The sequence below is a fragment of the Erythranthe guttata genome, chromosome 14 (assembly GCF_056151865.1).
Source record: "Erythranthe guttata isolate IM_541 chromosome 14, IM_541, whole genome shotgun sequence".
Classification (NCBI taxonomy): domain Eukaryota; kingdom Viridiplantae; phylum Streptophyta; class Magnoliopsida; order Lamiales; family Phrymaceae; genus Erythranthe; species Erythranthe guttata.
The window spans coordinates 16,361,933-16,382,416 of record NC_142546.1 but is presented as its reverse complement, the minus strand read 5'-3'; the positions used below and the strand labels follow the sequence as shown (position 1 = coordinate 16,382,416).

At 36.4% G+C, this 20,484-nt stretch overlaps 1 protein-coding gene and 2 pseudogenes across 1 annotated transcript; all 3 read right to left on the bottom strand.

Moving 5' to 3' along the window:
• Positions 1-593: 593 nt before the first annotated feature.
• LOC148765309 (cytochrome P450 98A3 pseudogene) lies at positions 594-1,020 on the bottom strand (annotated as a pseudogene).
• A 1,034-nt stretch (positions 1,021-2,054) lies between these two features.
• Positions 2,055-2,785, bottom strand: LOC105951767 (cytochrome P450 98A2 pseudogene; annotated as a pseudogene).
• A 6,320-nt stretch (positions 2,786-9,105) lies between these two features.
• LOC105951768 (cytochrome P450 98A2) lies at positions 9,106-14,940 on the bottom strand. The gene is made up of 3 exons (XM_088813060.1): positions 14,356-14,940; positions 11,742-12,142; positions 9,106-9,923 (listed from the first exon to the last, which is right to left on the bottom strand). The coding sequence occupies exons 1-3, from the start codon at positions 14,840-14,842 to the stop codon at positions 9,279-9,281; spliced, it is 1,533 nt and encodes a 510-aa protein (XP_088669186.1). The 5' UTR covers positions 14,843-14,940; the 3' UTR covers positions 9,106-9,278.
• Positions 14,941-20,484: the final 5,544 nt, after the last annotated feature.

Genomic DNA, 20,484 nt, shown 5'->3' with positions numbered 1-20,484 from the left:
TAATTACGGATTCTTGAGTCTATCTTTCATTTTGGTGTAGAAACAACTAATTGCGTCGGTGGGAAAGTCGAATATCAGAAGCCGTATGCCATTTTGAGATTTTAGGTTATCTAGCTCGTTTTATCTTTGAAATTAATTGCAATGCTTTGACTAATCCGACAACTTTGTGGGCGTGTTGTCTGAAAACCCTCACGAGACACAACTAGTCCTTTGGCGGCTGACCGGCGGTCTCGGACGGTGGCGGGTCAAAATTGGATAATTGGTGAAATTGGGCTAAATTGGGGTGTAAATCATGAAATAGGAGTTGAATTAGAGTTTCAAGGAATTGAGCTAAAAGAGATCTGCTTATTTCCATATATGTTTGAATGAACTGGATTTATTTGGAAGAAACAAAAGTTTGAATTAAGTGCCCTTGTCATGACCATATATGCCATTTACCCTTAATATATATTCCAGTTCCAGTCCAAAAAAAAACCGAAAAATTGGAAATTGGAATTTTTGGAATTCAGAGTGAAAAGTTTTATCCAAAAAATGGGAAAATTTCAGACCCGAATCTGTGGAAATCAGATATCACGCTCCAATTTCCAACCCTAATCGGGTACTAAAGTAACACAATCACTTTCATAAATAAAATAAAACCCTCATTTATAAATGTGTCTAAGTATGTAACGATCGACTTACCCAAAGAAGGCCAACAATGGTGTCTTCACTGAGATCGTACTTATCTTTAAGCGTCAACAAAGCATCAAAAAAATGTTGCTTAGCGGCACCTCCACTTTTTTGGCGGGCAAGAGTGTGCTCTTCCATTATATCCCGTGTGAGACTGTCTCTACGGGCCCCGTGTTTGGCAAACGCCTCTTCGTCGAGCGGGAACATCCAACGGAGCCATGGGATATGCTCTGCCATGGCAAGAGATGCACCGAGCTTTAATCCATTTGCAACAATGGCCTTAAACTCTTGTCCTTGTTTGTCTATTACACCTTCGGAATTTACAAATCTTTTTTCCGAACGCAAGTCGAGTAATGTTGTTGAATGCTACAGCAAATCCAATTAATTTCAGTTCCAAAAAAATCGGAATTTCAAAATTCATTCCAATTTACGAAATATCTCGGAATCGACGAAATTTCGGAATTTTCAGAAATTGCATTAATTCTTAATTTTTTTGTTCCAGAATCAGAAATAATGGTAATTTTTAGATTTTTTCCCCAATATTTTCGTAATTTTCTAGGAAAATGCAAGAATAAAAAAAGGTCAATAAGATGAAATGTAAACAGGTAAAAATAGCATAATTAGTTTATAAAAGCAAACATAGTTCTTGCAAAACATAAATAGAAAAACAATTCAGCAATACAATATATATATATATATATATATATATATATATATATATATATATATATATATATATATATATATATATATATATATATCATAAAGTAAATTATAAAAATACACAATATCTATATTTATATATGATATGCCTAATACTACAAGTCATATTCTCTCAATTACTTCCACAATCTGCACGTCTGACTTGAGCGCCAGAGGGGTTTCCGTCGGGTCAACCCCCGGCCTAGTTCACGTGTGTGTTCTCTGTTTGTAGGTATCTCAAGGTCATCTAGCACGTGAGCAGTGATCCACTTTGCTCTCCCAGCTCCATCTATTTCAACTACTTAAGGTGATCTATTTCTAGCATCATCAATATACATTATATATTTCGGATATAAAATCGGATCGGAAATTGAAATGAGAAAAATGGTTCCAAATTCGAATATTTTCGGATCGGAATTGGTGGAATTCGGAAATTTCGATTTAATTTCCACCCCTAATTATAGGTGAAGAAAAAAAAAGCTGGAATTTACAATTTTCACAAATTCCGATCCGAAAAATTCTGATTTCGAAACATATTTTTTCGTTCAAATATCCATCCGATTTTACCGATTTATTTTGGAACGGAATCGGAATTACATTTTTCTACAAAAAAATAAAAAAGAAAATAAAAAATCCAAAAGGGCTAATTAGTAATTTCAATCCAATCCTTCCAATTTCCCCACTCCATAAAAAAACAATGTCATTTTCTCAAGCACTTGAAGTGCATTAATTTGCAGCCCAAATTTAAAAACATTAAAATAACAAACTAGAAGCTGCTAACAAACTCAAAATCAAACGGATCAAAAATATAAATTTAAAAAAAAACAAAAAAAAAAAAACAGCAAAAAACATACCTGCAGGATCAATGCAGTGTATGTAAATGGATTCCACCATGGCAGTAACTTCATCTTCCCTAATTGGCCTCAAAGATTCAAGCCTCTTCGCTGAGAAAAGCTCCACCGTACAAACTTTTCTCACCTTCACATAGTGGGGCCCGTAATCGGCCCATATCAGATCCTGCCCTTCTCTGCTGAACTTCGCCGTTGACCGGCTGCGGTGGCGGTCGGCGAGCTGCTGATCCTTCTCCTTCAGAACTTCCTTCGCTAATTCCGAGTTCGAAACGACGACGTTTAGCGTCGATCCGAACCACACCGAAATGATTGGGCCGTACGATTGGGCCCACTCTGCGAAGCACCGGAAACGAATGGGTTTGACTTGGTAGAGGTTTCCGACCACCGGCCATGGTCGCGGACCCGGTGGGAGGCGGAAGCGGAGGCGGTGGTAGAGGCTGTGGAGAAAGAAGATGAACGGAAAGAGGAGGAGGAAGGAGAGAGCCATGGCGGAATGGCGGTGGAGAGAATATGGAAGTGGAGGGAAGTTTACATACAGTAAGTTCGGGGAGTTGGGAAGGGTATTTTGGTCTTTAGCTATATATTTGATTCTCACATGTATATAAATATTATTATTATTATTTTATTTATTCTTTTTTTATATGCATTTTAAAGATAGTTGTTACGTTTAATTACTTCTTTACTATTTAATTCGTTCAAATTTCTGAATCTTCCGTTGGGATAGGAGTGATCGCAAGGACGAACTTAGGTGAGTGTGTGGGATGGACCTCTCGCTGCATTAAACAATCTCTGGATCCCACAGCAGCAGAAGCTCAAGCGGCATTCATGGCGGTCGAAATGGCTCGAACAAATAATTGGAGAAGAATTGTAATTGAAGGTGACTCGATGGAGGTTATTTGCGCAGTCTGTGAACCTGCAATTTCCGAAGCTCCGTACGTGAATATTATTGAGGATATTAAGCGGAAGAGGGAGTGGTTTGAGCATTTTCAGATACAACACATCTTCAGAGAGGCAAATCAAGTGGCTCATGAAATAGCAGCTTTGTCAAAGATGGAAAATTATGCTCTTGAGGATCTTCCTGTTACAATATGTAACATTATATCTGCTGAAAAGCACGTTGAATAAAATTGCAAGCTTTTTCTTCTAAAAAAAAAAATAATTTCTGAATCTTCCGTTGACGTAGCATTTGTTTTTTCTTTTTTATGCCTCGTGATCCACGATTCATAGCATTGAAAATTGATTAATTGTACCAAATTAATTATTATATTTGATAGTTACACTTAAGATATAAATTATGAAGCATAGTAAAATAACAAAAAAACTAAAATGGTAGTAAAATGTAGCTTATTTAACAACCGATGTATCTCTCATTTTTAGGTGTACTAGACAGGTGCACGTACGTTGCATGTTTCGTATTAATTTTTCTATGCATCTTTCTATGCATGATATTTATAGTACTTGGGTATAATATTGTTGTTAGTGTGATAATAGATATTTTTTTATTCTACTTTTTTTATATATGTTTAGCACTTATTGCTATAGAAGTTGAATATTTTATTTATTTATTTATATTTGATATGTATCGCATTAATAATGGAAATATATATTAAATTTAGGGTAATAGCACTTAGGCAATGTTTGGAAGCGTTTTGTAACTTATTTTGATTTCATTTTGAGGAAATGTGTTTTGGGGAAATAATTTGAGAATGAAAGTAATGTTTGTTTATGTTTTGGAAGGAGACAAAATACACTATAGCAGTCACATCATGTTTAAAGTATTAGAAAAATGTATTTTAGAATACAAAAATTGAAAGATGAAGTGATATTTATTTGTTTTTTAGTGAAGACATTTTTTTACTGTAGCAGTCAAATCATTTTACTGTAGCAGTCACATCATGCCTGAAGGAGAGATAAACTTTTGAGATTGTTTTGAAAAAATTATTTGAGAAGTGTAATAAATATAGTTTTATTTTGGGGAATCAACGAAAACAAAATAGAAATGTTACCAAACATTGCCTTAACCTCTTGTGGTTTCCGTATTTTACGCTTTACTCCCATGTGGTATTGATTCGATGGCTTAACCACTTGTGGTTGTCAATTGGCACACTATGTCTATTTTATTAGCATAAATATTAGAATAACTATGTTGTGTGTATGTTTTTCAATGACAACTATGTCCTGCAGGGGTTTTTTTAACTGAACTAAACTAATTTTAAATTTATCTTTGGTACTTGAACAATTATAAAGAATATTTCCATATTTACGAGCTATTCAATAATTGATCAATTTGGCTATCCCAAATTAATACGTGAAAGTTGGTGTATTTAATTTATTGATAATTTTATTCGGCATGTCACGGTTTTGCTCTATCTCCTCCCTCCATTTGCAAGAGATATAGAAACATAGCCGAGTGAGTAGTTGAACTAATTAAATATTTGTGCTCATGTTACAGAATAATTAAAATAACAATTAGTAGCCTCAATTATGGTGTTTTTCTATATATAATTCGGAAGAAAATGTCAAACGCTGGGATAAGTACAGGTAGAAAGTATGGGGAGTTATGGGGTGACATGGCTCCACGAATATTTCTTGAATCACCCATAACTCTTTGTTGTCTCCACCACTTCCTGAAACCAATAGTCCGTTAGAACTCTATCGTAATAGCGTATCAAATGCATTATCCCATTACAGTTTATAACTACGTTTCAAGGGGGTGAGTGTAATTATCGATACCACAGGGACCTTAAAGTTATTTAAGCATACCTCAGGGGTGTGCGTGTAATTTACCCTATTTTTTAATGTATGTTTTCTTTAAAAAGGAAAAAAAAAACTATAGATGCATCTTTCTTCCAAATTAGAACCCAAGAATAAGTTTACAGACAATAAAATAGGATATATATTTCTTGTATTTTTTTTTTAAATTTTACCTATAATTATAATCACTTGTCAATGATAGAAAAATAATTGTGTAAGTACAAATAATATAGTTAAGATATTGAACGTTAGAATAAATCTAAAAAATAATTGTATGAGTTCAATGGATGCATATTGTTGACAACACTAAACATTAAATTAAACCACATCCAATTAAAAAACACAATATACTTAACAAAAAAGGAAATACTTGAAGGTCACTTGAATTTAAAGGGCACTTATTACTTATTATGGGTGATGCAAAGAGCCTACACATTTAAACTACGTTACAAAGAAAGAAATGATATAAATGAAACAATTAAGTATGAAGAATGTAAATAAATGGAAACTATGCGGTAGGGTTCATATGTTTCAATTTAATGGTTTATGCATCTATTACTTAATTAGGATATGACTAATGACATCTGTGTGTACAAGAGTCTTGAAAGAATGCAAAGAATATGAATATGAAAATACTTGAACATAATTAATTAATTAATATCAAAGAATAATATGTAACGAATAACTACAACATATTAAATCAACTATTATATATTTATTTACACAAGTAACCTTCTAATACAACCAATTGAAGGGGCATTTTTGTAAGCACAAAAAAAGGAAGAAATCTTACCTAACATTTATACTTTTATAGACGGTATAGATAGATTGGACGGGAACACGTAAGTAGGTCCCTGTACATGGGTAGGTGATCTAAATTAGGTTGAAGCCTCTCAGCGAGCCTGGACATTAAACTTGCAAGATAAGAAAATGTGAGCTAAGCAGGGTGGTTCCGGTGGAAATCCATCTGACGCTCAAGTCAGCTGTGTAGGCAAAAAAAAAAGGATAGGTAACACGGATTCTAGAGAGCTCGTGTGAATAATCAAAGCGTACATTTTCCAATGGGTCGAGCGGTCTATATATAATTAGGTTGGAGGTAGAGCCTTAGTTAGAGTCTAACTCTAGTCCCCCCTTAGGGCATAATTCTAATAGAGGCGGGAGCTTGTATTGGGCTCAAAGCCCTCATGTTGGCGAGCTCGTGCTATCATTATAGTTCCCTTATCCGGGTTGGTTTTTCTTTTCTTTTGTTTTTTGAATTTTAACAATATTTTGTGTATTTCATTGCATGAAATATGGTTGGTCTAGGCTCAGTAGATATGTAGAGTGACGATAATTTTGATGGTGATGTGGTCCGAGGTAATGAATGACGGAATCGCGGGGGTGAGTGGGTAGGTGTGTCAAGGGAAAATGTCTGGATTCGATTTCGTGGTGGTAAGGTTGAGCGCAGCGGTGCACGCGAAGGTGGGGAGCCGTTAGGCAACGCGGCGATGCTAGATTAGGGGTGGTTGCGTCGGGATAGTAGGCTATGCGGCAACTTTGGGCAGGGGGTGGTTCCCATCGGTGGAGCGTGCGAGGCCGCCTGGATTGTGCCGCTGAAATAGCCAGGGGGTTAGGGTGCTGCTGAGATAGCCATGGGGTTTGGGTGGGGCTGCTAGGCCGAGTGGCCAGGGGGTTTAGGCTGGGTCTGCGCGGCCGATAAATGTGTGAGGCATTGGGATTGGAGTCCCGAAAGTCCCTGGCGCAGTTGACCTGATTGTGGATAGGGCCTATTGAGGTGACCCGCGATGATGAGACTTATTCGTCCTTATACATTTGAGTATCTATCCCATTTTGAGTCATATACACTTAACTTACTCTCGTTTTCTGACTTTGTTGAGTTAGTACTTAGTGGTTTCTCATTCTTCTTTTAGTTGGAGTTGATGGGTATACCCACTCCTGAGCATGTGTGGCTAGGATTTTATTATGATGTTTAGACTTATTTTGTTGACTTTTTAATCTTTCTTCGTGGTACGGAATCTATTGAAATTTCATACAAAACATGATTGCATTAGTCAATTGTTTATCCATACTTAGCGAGGTTTTTGATGTACTTGAGGAGGTGGTCAATCTCCCAAGATTTTGTTTTTTTGGTAGTCATGCACTTAAGTTTAGTCTTTATAGGCTAATCCTTTTATGAGACTAGGCACCCATTATTTCGACGCCTTTGACCTGCTTGAGTTAGTTGCATGGAGTATGAAGTTTTTCTTTTCATGCGCAAAGTAAAACTCGTTTGATTTGACTCTTTTTTTTTTGTATTTACTTGTTCTCGAATAAGTATGTGTGGTTGAATTGCTCATTTGGAGCATATGAGAGAGTTAAGTTTAGGGGAGTGCGAATACCCTTTGAGCAAGAAAACCCTTCCATTAATGTAGGAATAGTGCATTATATGCTCGGAGATAAAATTGCAAGGGGAAAAATATTCTACTTCTACCAGGTGAAACAAAAATCTAGTCTACTTGATGAGAAAGCTGTAGAAAAAAACCACTAAGTCCTTCAGATATAATTAGTTATTGTAGGAAAAACAACTAATCGCTTGAAGATAAATTGTCGTTTTAGGGCGTTGACTAACTTGAGGTAGAAATTTTTCCCATTCGTAGAACTTGAATTTTTTAGAAGGCTTCATCAAACCACGTGCATAATACTCGCGAGCTGTTTGATGGTCCCTATTGACCTCTCCCACTCCTAAGGAGGTAGGGAATTTAACCTTCGTATGGTAAGTTTAAGGGATGGCCTTGACAGTGTTTAAGCCTAGCCTTCCTAAGATGATGTTATATGGTGATGGTGCTCCAACTATCAAGATCTTTACCATTTTGGGGGCTCTCAATGGGCTAGACCCTAGTTATACAGCAAAGTGACTTCCCCGACAGCCGATACCACTTTGCCGCCGAAAGTGATTAAAGGTTCGTTGACATGTGCCATTTGCACATTATCAATGCCTAGTTGGGTGAAAGTGTTATAAAATATGATATTCGCAGAGCTTTTATTTCTCTCTAAAATTTTCTTGACAAAGAAGTTGGAGACTGATGTCGTGATAACTAAAACATCATTGTGGTTAACGCAAGATCCTTCTAGGTCATTCAGGTTGAAACTAGTTTCGTGTTCTATTTGTTGTATCTAGCAGACTTCTATGGCTAAGCAGTTGTGTACCTTATCCCCGAGCGGCCCTTGCTAAGTTACGACCCGCATTCTGGGTGTCTCCGCTTGAGGGTCCTCCAACTATCATGGAGATAATGTCATGGGTAGGTAAGTTGTCGTCGTCGTCGGGTTCTTCACCCAAGCAGGCCAGGGGTTATGGTTACGTGTAGTTTCTTCCTACTTCCTCCGTTGGGATTTGTCCACGAACTCACTCGGGTGTTCTTGTTTGATCAATTTTTTTATGGCCACCTGGTGTTCAATAGAATGTCCATTATCCTTGTGGAAACGACAATATTTGCCAGATTTATGTCTCTTAGGGTTGTTGTGCATTGGGCGAGACGGTTCCACTGAACCTTTCTGCTCAGCAACTTGAATCACTTCACTTAGGAGGGCGTTCAAGGGGGTAAGTTAAACATGACGCAGTGCGATTTTTTTTTATTTGTTTTTTTAATGTCTTGGCAACTTGTCCTCCCTCCTTGTTCTATGGGTTCAAAGCCCCAAGGTCTCTTAAATGGGCAAATACTTCTCTTCACGTTGTAGTAACTCTTCTAAACTTGTTGGTGGTCTACATGCTATTGATTCTTTGAACTGAAAATGTTTCAAATTCTATTGGATTCTATTGATTCTTTGAACCAAACGTGTTTCAGATTCTATTGGATTATTTCAGTTGCGACTTCGTGGCCAATAATGTGTACATCTTGAACTGCCTGCACGGAGCGTTGAACATAACGACGTAAGAACTCTCATTCCTTCTGAATGATAGTGAATAAGTACGCCATAGTCTTAGCATACTTTTGTTTATGGCGAACTGGTCAATCAAACACTAGCCATCAGATTCGAGATCATAAACACCCTACAATGTTTAAGATTCTTAAAAAATGTTTGTATTCCAATACAAAACATCAGATCGGGACATCTTTGAAAAAATAACTTAAATTAGTCTATTTAAGTAAAATTTTATGAAAACTATAGTTTGTTATAAAACAATATTTTTTTTTTTGATAAAATGAAAATTACTATTTCAATATGATTATAACTCAAATTAGGCATATGATGAAATTGCAATTCATGGGAAAGTAAAATAGCAAAAATAAACACTTAATTCGTCTTCACGAAAAATAAACAAAATTACATATCGACCGCCACACGCTTGTATAGAAACTCGGGCAATCGAGGAGTAGCCACAGCCTCCAACGGAGTCCTCATATACGTCACTAGACCAGGATTCTCACCCATATCAATCTCCTCCGCAAGCATACCCTCATGCGGGGCCCACTCGAAGTGGTGCAAAAGATGCCCGATCATAGATGTCACCAAATTAATTCCCAATTGCGCACCAGGGCAAACTCTTCTCCCAGCACCAAACGGGAGTAGTCGAAAATCGTGGCCCTTCATATCAACATCTTCCTCAATAAATCTTTCGGGCCTAAATTCCAAAGCATTCTTCCATATTTTCGGGTCCCGCCCTATGGCCCACACGTTGACATGGACGTTGGATCCCTTGGGAATATCGTATCCGTTGATTTTGACGTTTGCGTTGGATCGGTGAGGGAGCATGAGAGGAGTTGGTGGGTGCAATCGCATTGCTTCTTTGGCGATGTATTGGAGATATGGAAGGTTTGGGAAGTCGAGTTCGGTTATTATGCGTTGGGTTCCAATCACACGGTCGAGCTCCTCGTGGGCCTTATGTTGGACCCGCGGGTTCTTAATTAGTTCCACCATGGCCCACTCCACTGATACTGTTGTTGTGTCCATTCCAGCAGTGATCATGTCCTGTAATTTCAGGAATCCAATTAGTTGACAAAATTGAAAGTAGTAAATTAGTTTGGGAAAGCATACTGTCAAAGAAAATTGATAATATGGAAGCACATTTTACACTATCAGGGCTAGGGGTGGAAAACGGACGAAAATTAACACTTCCGAAAAAAAAAATTCTTTTTTCGGGATGAAAACCCAAATCTAATCTCGTACCGAAACAAACATTCAAATAAATAAGAAATTGGAATGAAAAACTTGTTCCGAAACTGGAATCTTTTGGATCAGAAGGAATTCGGAAAATTACAATTTTTAGTTACCTAAAATATAGAATACGTAATAATATTTATATAATAAGTGTAGGATTCAGAAAAATAAAATGAAATTTTCGTAATTATTTGCAAAAGTTAAAATCGGATCAGAAATCGGAATTTAATATATGGGCGAATGGTAAAGATGCCATGACAGGAGACTTAAAATGCACATATGTTCAGACAAAAATTAGCATTGCAAATAAACTCATACCCATGTATTTTGTCTAAAATACCCTCCATCATATAATTTTTATCAATTCCATCCATTATATTCTAACTTCCTTAATATTACACATTGACCCCGAATTTGAACAAATATATCACATTAACCCCCATTTTCATAATTTTTTAAAATCTGTTTTTTCAGAAGATAATTTTTTTTGCCGGCCAGATTCCGGCGTTGACTATTTTTATAACACAACTTTTTTTTTCCTATATTTTTTTCCAGCCGGTCAACGACATTGACTTTTTTTTCCTTAATTTTTTTATCTCTCTAAATTACTATGTTAACAACAAAATTATTGTCAGAAATAGTAATATTGAATAACAAACAGTAATATTACTAATCTTGCTGTCCGAAACAATAATATTTCTAATCTTACTATCACAAACAGTAATATTATTGCATGAGACAGTAATATTACGGCCGGAGACAGTAATATTACAATCGAAGACAACAAAATTGCAGGTCAAGACGATAAAATTAATTAATAAAGTAAAATTACTGTCTCAAATTTACTCTCTCCAACAATAATATTAATTAAAAAAAATTCAAAAAAAAAATTTCAAAAAATGAAAAAGAAAAAATTATGTCTCCGACAGGACAGTAATTTAGCAGCCAACAAAGTATTATTAGTTAAAATAATTTTTTTAAGAAAGAAAATTCAAAAGAAAAAAAAAATCAACGGCGGTTGACCTGCCGAAAAAAAAAATTCAGAAAAAAAAAAAGCCAACGTTGGAGACCGGCGGTTGACCTGCCGGAAAAAATTAAGGAAAAAAATCAAAAAAAAAAAAAAGTCAACGCCGGAGACCGGCGGTGGCGGGTCAAAATTAGAAAAATAGTCAAAATTGGAAAATTAGTGAAATTTGGCTAGATTGGGGTGTAAATCATGAAATTGGAGTTGAATTAGGATTTTAAGAAATTGAGGGAAATTTTGGTATATATAAAAGGGTTTTCTTTATTTGCAAATAAGTTTTAATAAACTGGATTTATTTGAAAGACAAAAAAGTTGAATGTGCTTTTTTTAATTAAGTGCCATTGTTATGACCCTATTTGCCATTTACCCTTAATATATATTCCAGGTCCACTCCAAAAAAAAGAGAAAATTAGAAATTGGAATTTTTGGAATTCAAGGTGAAAAGTTTTGTCCAAAAATGGGAAAATTTTAGACCCGAATCTGTGGAAATCAGATATCCCGCTCCAATTTCCAATCCTAATCGGGGCCATTACATACACACTCACTTTCAGAAACGAAATAAAACCCTCATTTATAAACGTGTCCAAGTATAACGATCGACTTACCCAAAGAAGGCCGATGATTGTGTCCTCGCTGAGATCGTACTTATCTTTAAGAGTTAACAAAGCATCGAAAAAATGTTGCTTAGAGGCACCTCCACTTTTCTTGCTAGCAAGTGTGTGCTCTTCCATTATATCCCGTGTGAGATTGTCTCTGCGGGCCCCGTGTTTGGCGAACGCCTCCTCGTCGAGTGGGAACATCCAACGGAGCCATGGGATATGCTCTGCCATGGTAAGAGATGCACCGCGCTTCAATCCATTCGCAACAATGGCCTTAAACTCTTGTCCTTGCTTGTCTATTACACCTTCGGAATTCACAAATCTTTTACCGAATGCAAGTCGAGTAATGTTGTTGAATGCAACAGCTCCCAAGTATTTCTTCACTAGCAGGCTCTTTCCCGAGTTAGCTGCAAAGATTCAAATCCAATTAAACTCTGGTTGTTAAAAGTCGATTTTTCATTATTTATTGACATAGTATCTAAGGTCAATAGTATTTCACATTCATACAAGAAGAGAAGTTCATATCTAAATATCCCAACTTAAAGTGTTTTGTAAACTTCTTTCCCACACAAATATGTGCTTGATATGAACATACTATTCTTCAAGAACCGAGATTCCTTTCCGAGTATCCTAGAAAGAGGTGGAAATTTGAATAAAACTTTAATATTCTACCGATTCCGATCCGATTTTTTCAATTTTGAAACAATGTTTTCCATTCCAATTTTCGATCCAATTTTAATTTTCAAAAATAATTCCGATTTTTTTTTTTTTTGTAAATTATTATTATTATTATTATTATTATTATTTATTATTATTATTATTATTATTATTATTATTATTATTATTATTATTATTATTATTATTATTATTATTATTATTATTATTATTATTATTATTATTATTATTATTATTATTATTATTATTATTATTATTATTATTATTATTATTATTATTATTATTATTATTATTATTATTATTATTATTATTATTATTATTATTATTATTATTATTATTATTATTATTATTATTATTATTATTATTATTATTATTATTATTATTTTATATTAAGGGTTTTTATGCATAAGTCTCTAATCAACCATCGTTATTTTTCTTGGTTCAGGGACTATTTTTCTTTCCCCAATAACCTCATCCGTTTAATATGTATTATAGCAAAATTACCCCAACCTTTTAAACTCAATTCATAACTGTAACCACAATTTAATTCCGATTTTATCAATTTTGACCTTTTGTTTTTAAAAAAAAATATTTCTCTTTTACCGCGGTTTCCGGCGTTGACTTTTTTTTCTTTTTTTCCGCCGCCAGTTTCTAGTTGATCATCGGTCTCCGGCGTTGACAATTTATTTTCGTAAAATTTGTATTTTTTGGCTCTTTTTATTTTGTTTAATTTTGTTGAGCAGTAAATGTAATAATATTACTGTCGTTGACTGTAAAATTAGTGTAAACACAATATTATTACTGTCAACCACATCAATATTTTTTTTGGCATTTTTATTTTGTTTGATTTGTCGATCCATTAACGTAATAATATTACTTTCTATTATAGTAATATTACTGTAAAAACAATAATTTTACTTTGGTTCACGATAATATTACTGTAAATACAATAATATTACTTTAGTTAACGGTAATATTACTATCGTTCGAGAGCTTTCAGAAATTGAATAAGATCATATACATAGCCAATGTTCTTGGTTAAAATGTTGTGTATCTATAAAGATCGTGTTTCTATAATTTTATATCTTCAAAGTATAACAAATTAAAATTAACGGTAGAGTACCATGTACCGATATATCGTACCGAAAGTAACGATATACCACAATTGTTGGTACTAGGGTGGTAAACGAGCCGAGCCGTCTCGCAAACTCAACAAACCAGCTCGGACTCGAACTGCTCGAGCTCGAGCCCAATTTTAATTGTTCGACAGCTCACGAGCTGTTTTTTTTCAATATATATATGTTATATTTTTTATTATAATTATTAACTAGATAGTAATAGGCTATAATAATAAATATTTATAGTATTTAAATAGAAACATATATCTATATAACTTAAATAATTCATAATAATATAAAAATTAAAAAATATATCTAGAGTTCATTATTTTATAGTTTTTTTCATTTTACTATAGATAATTTTTAATAAAAAAAATTAATAATTAAAAAAAATCTAAATGAGCTCGAGCTCGAGCCAAAAAAACTAAGTTAATGAGCTTGAACTCGGCAAAATGGACTCAAGTTCGAGCTCGAGTCGGCCAAAACAGTCGAGCTCGATTCGTTCACACCCCTAGTTGGTAACGGTATCAATTTTTTCAATACTATATAATTCAATTCAGTAGGTACACGGTATTGATCAAAATATTCAACAACCGTACCGCCGCGCCTCCCCCATAGTCGCCGCCACCATTGCCATCCCCCACCCCCTTATGCCACCACCAGAGCCATAGTCGATTCCATCACCATAGCCACCAACTCCGTCAACCACGGAATAGAGTGGAGTTGTGGAGAGAGAGAGAAGAATTAAAAGGAAAAGTAGATCCGAAAGAGAACCCAGAGTTATAAGATTTTTTTCAATAACAAAAAAAATAGCATAAAACATATACCTGCAGGATGAGTACAGTCATTGTAAATGGATTCCACCATGGCCGTAACTTCATCTTCCCTAATTGGCCTCAGAGCTTCAAGCCTCTTTGGGGAAAAAAGCTCCACAGTACAAACTTTTCTCACCTTCACATAGTGGGGCCCGTAATCGGCCCATATTAGATCCTGCCCGTCTCTGCTGAACTTCGCCGTTGACCGGCTGCGGTGGCGGTCGGCGAGCTGCTGATCCTTCTCCTTCAGAACTTCCTTCGCTAATTCCGAGTTCGAAACGACGACGTTTAGCGTCGATCCGAACCAGACCGAAATGATTGGGCCGTACGATTGGGCCCACTCTGCGAAGCACCGGAAACGAATGGGTTTGACTTGGTAGAGGTTTCCGACCACCGGCCATGGTCGCGGACCCGGTGGGAGGCGGAAGCGGAGGCGGTGGTAGAGGCTGTGGAGAAGGAGGAATGTGAACGGAAAGAGGAGGAGGAAGGAGAGAGCCATGGCGGAATGGCGGTGGAGGGAATATGGAAGTGGAGGGAAGTTTACATATAAAGACTAGAGTAGTTTGTGGAGTTAGTGAAGGGTAATTTGGTCTTTTTTTATATCTGATTCTGACCTTTATATAAATAAATTATATTATTATAATTATTATTATTTTATTTATTTATTTTTTGTTGGCATTATACGTTTCATTGTATCATGACATCACACAACTTTTTTATATGCATTTTAAAGATAGTTGTTTACGTTTAATTACTTATTTACTATTTAATTAGTTCAAATTTCTGAATCTTCCGTTGATTTAGCATTTTTTTTCTGGCTCGTGATCGACGATTTATAGCATTGAAAATTGATTAATTTTGGTTTCAATTTAATAATATGTCTCCATCCATGTTTCTACAATTTATTATATTTGATAGTTACACTCAAGATATTAATTACGAAGTATAAGTAAACTAACAAAAAACTAATATGGTCGTAAAATATAGCTTATTCAACTGATTCATATCACTCACCTTGGGTGTATTCGACGGGAACACGTAAGTATGTTACTGTACGCAGGTAGGTGATCTAGATTAGGTTGAAGCCTCTTAACGAGCAGTGGGATGCATGGGCATTAAACCTGCAAAATAAGGATAAATAAACTAAGTTGGGTGGCTCCGGCAGAAACCCTTCCGACGCTCAAGTCGGGTGTCTAGGCAAAAGAAAGGGTACGTAAAGAGAACTCATGTGAATAATCAAAGCGTACTTTTTCCAATGGGTCGAGGGGTCTATTTATAATTAGGTTAGAGGTAGAGCGTTAGTTAGAGTCCAACTCTAGTTCCGCCTTAGGGCATAATTCTAGTTGAGGCGGGAGCTTGTATTGAGCTCATAGCCCTTATGTTGGCGGACTCGGGCTATCATTATAGTTCCCATGTATCCGGTTTAGAGGTTCAGGCCCAAGGTGGATAGTATCTATGTGGCTAATAGGGTCAATCCACTTAGCAATATCATTAAACCCCTACTCGAGTCAAACTGATGAAATTGAATCGTGTCGAGAGTCGTACTTGTCCGGTTTTGTTTTTTTGTTTTTATTTTATTTTATTTTTTTTATTTCTTTTGAATTTTATCAATATTTTGTGTATTTGATTGCTTGAAATATGGTGGGTCTAGGCTTGATAAATATGTCGAGTGAAGATGATTTTGATGGCAGTGCGGCGATGCTAGGTCATGGGTGGTTTGCGCCGGCATAGTGGGCGAGGGTGGCATGGGCTAGCTATGCGGCAACGTTGGTCAGGGGGCAATTCCCATCGGTGGAGCGGGTGAGGGCCGCCTAGGCTGTATGGCGGAGATGGCCAGGGTGTTAGGGTCGGGGTGCTTGGCCGAGGTGGCCATAGGGTTTAGGCTGGGCTGCGCTGCGATGGTGTCGTGCGGTAGGGGTGGTGCACCTAGCGGTCCCGCAGAGGGTGTGCTAGGGCGGGCGTCGAGATAGTTGTTGCTGTTGAGGTGGCCCGTGATGATGAGACTTAGTCCTTATACATTTGAGTATCTACCCCATGTTGGGTCCTATGCACCTAATTTACTCTCGTTTTCTAACTTTGTTAAGTTAGTACTTAGTGGTTTCTCCTTCTTTTTTTATTTGGAGTTGATAGGTATGCTCACTTCTCTGCACGTGTCATCTAGGATTTTATTTTCGTGCATGGTACGGAATCTATTGAAATTTTAGACAAAACGTGATTGCCTTAGTCGATTGTTCCTCTATACTTAGTGATGTTTTTTGATGTACTTGAGAAGGTGATCAATCTCCCAAAATTTTGTTTTTTTGGTCGTCATGCTCTTAAGTTTAGTCTTTGTAGGCTAATTCTTTTATGAGGCTAGGCACCCATTATTTCGACGCCTTTAACTGCTTGAGTTAGTTACATGGCGTATGAAGTTGAGTTGTCTAGGCTCTTTTATTTTCATGTGCAAAGTAAACCTTCTTAGGTTTGACGGTTGTTTTTTTTTTTTTTTTTTTTGTATTTGCTTGTTCTCGACTAAGTATGTGTGGTTGAATTTCTCATTTGAAGCATATGTGAGAATTAAGTGTGGGGGAGTGCGAATACCGTGTGAGCAAGAAAACACTTTAATGTAGGAATAGTGCATTATATTGCTCGGAGATAAAGTTGCGAAAAGAAAAATATTCCACTTCTACAAGGTGAAACAAAAATCTAGTCTACTTGATGTGAAAGCCGTAGAAAAAACCACTAAGTCCTGCAGAAGTAATTAGTTGTCGTAGGGAAAGCGATTAAGTGCTTGTAGAGAAATTGTCGTTTTAAGGCGTCGACTAACTTGAGGTAGAAATTCTCCTCGTGCATAGAATTTGGATTTTTTGGAAGGCTTTCTCAAACCACGTGCGTAACACTCGCGAGCTGTTTGTTGGTCCCCATTGACCTCTCCCACTCTTAAGGAGGAGGGAACTTAACCTTTATACGGTAAGTTGAAGGGATGGCCTTAAAAGTGTTCAAGCATGGCCTTCCTAGGATGATGTTATATGATGATGGCGCTCCAACTATCAAGATCATTACCATTTTGGTGGCTCCAAATGGGCTAAACCCTAGTGATACATGCAAATTGACTTACCCGACAGCCGATACCTCTGTGCCGCCGAAACCGGCTAAAGGTGAGTTGACATGTGCCATTTGCATTTTATCAATGCCTAGTTAGTTGAAAGCATTATAGAACATGATATGGGCAGAGCTTCTGTTGCTCACCAAGATTTTCGTGATCAAGAAGTTGAAGACTAATGCCGTGATTGTAGTTATCGGAGGATCCTTCCAGGTCTCGTGTTCTACCTGCTGTATCTGGCATGTTTTTGTGACCGAGTAGTTGTGCGCTTTAGCCCCCAATCGACCCTTGCTAGGCTGCGACGCACATTCTGGATGTCTCCATCTAAGGGTCCTCTGACTATCATGGAGATAACGCTATGGGTAGATAAGTTGTCGTCGTTGTCGTGATCTTTCTTGCGACCTCCTCCGCCACCAAGGTGGCCAGAGGGCTATGGTCCTGCGTAGTTTCTTCCTACTTCCTACTTCCTATTTCTTGTTTGATCAATTTTTTGATGGCCACCTGAAGTTGAAAACAATCTTCAGTAGAATGTCCCTTATCCTTGTGAAAACGACAATATTTGTCAAATTTATGTCTCTTAGGGTTGTTGTGCATTGGACAAGGCGGTTCCACTTAACCTTTCTGCTCAGCAACTTGAAGAACTTCACCTCCGCCGGCGTTCAAGGGGGTAAAACGGGAGTAAGTTGAAGATGACGCATGGCGATTTTTTTCTTTTTTTTTTCTTTTTTTCCCTGATGTCCTTGGCGTTCATCCTTCCTCCTTCTTTTATGGGCTCAAAGCCCCGAGGTCTCTTCAATGCGAACATACTTCTCATCACACTGTAGTAACTCTTCTAAGCTCGCAGGCAGTCTACATGCTATTGATTCTTTGAACCGAATGTGTTACAAATTCTATTGGATTATTCATGTTGCGGCTTCATGGCCGATATTGAGTACTTCTTGAACTGCCTGCACAAAGTGTTGAATGTATCGACATAAGACCTCTTATTCCTTCTAAATGATAGTGAATAAGTACGCCATAGTCTTGGTATACTTTTTGTTTATGGGTGAACTGATCAATCCAACACTAGCCATCAAATTTGAGATCACAAACAACCTACATTGTTTAAGATTCCTTAAAATTATTTTTATTCCAATACAAACATCAAATCTGGACATCTTTGTAAAAAATAATTTAAATTAGTCTATTTAAGTAAAATTTTATGAAAACTATAGTTAGTTGGGGTTGTCTAGGGTCCGAGAGGGTTGTACTTCTCGGACCGTAAACTATTTAATCTGGTGCATATAAAATAATTAAAATTGAATCTCAACCATCAATTTTATGTACAACCTATGTACAACCTAGTACGATACTAAAGATTTGAAAATTAATGTACGACCCAGTAAAAACACACCGTACCCCTATTGTACACACATTGTACTTTATATAAATTACTTAATTAGCCTTCATATTCAAATGAATTAATTAAAATCCCCATTAAAAAATATTATAATAATCATAAGCAATTAATTGTTCTTCCCAAAAATTAAAATGTCTGTTGATCGAGATTAAGCAAAATCGAAGGTTTCTTCGCTGTTTCATCGTCTCGCCGGCCCTCTGAATCTTTTTTTCGATGGCCAAGAGAACCAAGAAAGTTGGAATCGTCGGGAATATGGTGTGATTTAGGGTCGTGTTCTTGCGATTTTGTATATTCAAGCTGAGATTTAGGGATTCCCCTCCCACTATCCATGGGGCAGTCGGGTCTTCTTCACTTGTAACTACTAGTTTGAATTTGAAAGATTCCAAAGAAAACATCGAGGGAACCCTACAATGGCGGGCGGATTCAGGTTACTTCCTAGGTTATATGAACTTAAAAATAATGAATCATCTCGTAGGACTTTGGGTTGTTCTGATACTGGTTGAATTTTAAAAAATGTGTGGAGGAAGGTGAAATATCGGTAGTCAAAGTGTTCGAATATATGTCTCACAGAAAATGAGGTCCATAAGGGAGGAAGTACAACCAAAATTCATTGCCTTTTAAACCGAGCCTAGCTTTGCCCATTATAATGATTCGGGAATTTTAATGATAGCAACAACAATTTTAACCGAGCCTAGCTTTGCCTAGTTATTGATATGATCTCTGTTCATTTTGTTTTTTCAATTTCTTAGTCGTATGGTACCAGTTGATTTATGGGATGTTTTCACATCGGTTAGTCGAGTCTACCTTAACGCTTCTTTAGGTTTGTAAATTTTTCTTATACATCTCTGCATAAATTCCTAGCTGCGCTAGAGGCGATATGATACGTGAAAATGTATCGCCATTCTTCTAGTGGCACACATGCGAGTTTCTAAATTAGTTATTGGTTTCAGTTTTTCAGCATCAGTGATCTTCTACAAGTTTTGTCCTCTTGTCCTAGAAAGGAATTTTTCAGCTGCAAATACGGGAACCGCTTAAGGGTATGAATTACTTGGTCAGACTGCATATATGGTTACCGACTTACTGTGTGCAGTTTACTCAAACTTAATCTTTTTTGTACGTTACATATGAACAGACTTATTAGTATGGCTTGAAGCTGTGTAATCGTGACTTTGGCAAAGCAAGTTGAACATCTGTTTTTTTTTTTTTCTTTCTAAAAGATGTTTCTCTGTCATTGTTATTTCATACATCATCATTGAATTTTGATTGAATTTGTAAATTAAAAGTTCATATAAATGCAGGAAATGTCATTTAAAGTTGTGAAGCTGCTAATGACAAAGTTGGGCAGACTTATGAGTCGGCAAAAGACACTATCTTCGAAAACCTTGAAGCGGCCAAGGATAAGTCACTCGATATTAAAGACAATATGACTGGCTCGAATAATAATCGGAGTCATGATGAGAAGCTGTGAATTTATAATTGCATGGATGATGAGTGATATATATAGTACAAATCGATGTAATCAACAACTTTTAGTCCCAGTAATTGTTTTTAATATTTATACTCATCATCACGTAGTTGACTTTTTTTTTTATGATGGTTGTTATGGCTATTCCCAATAGTCTTATAGTGCTGGATTTGAATTCATTTTTTCATCAAAAAA

Coding starts and splice junctions, on each gene's coding strand:
- LOC105951768 (XM_088813060.1), bottom strand. CDS start 14,842: ATGGCTCTCTCCTTCCTCCTCCTCTTTCCGTTCACATTCCTCCTTCTC. Junction 12,143..14,355: donor TGACTGTACTCATCCTGCAG/GTATATGTTTTA, acceptor GAATCTTTGCAG/CTAACTCGGGAAAGAGCCTG. Junction 9,924..11,741: donor CAATCATCGGCCTTCTTTGG/GTAAGTCGATCG, acceptor CTGAAATTACAG/GACATGATCACTGCTGGAAT.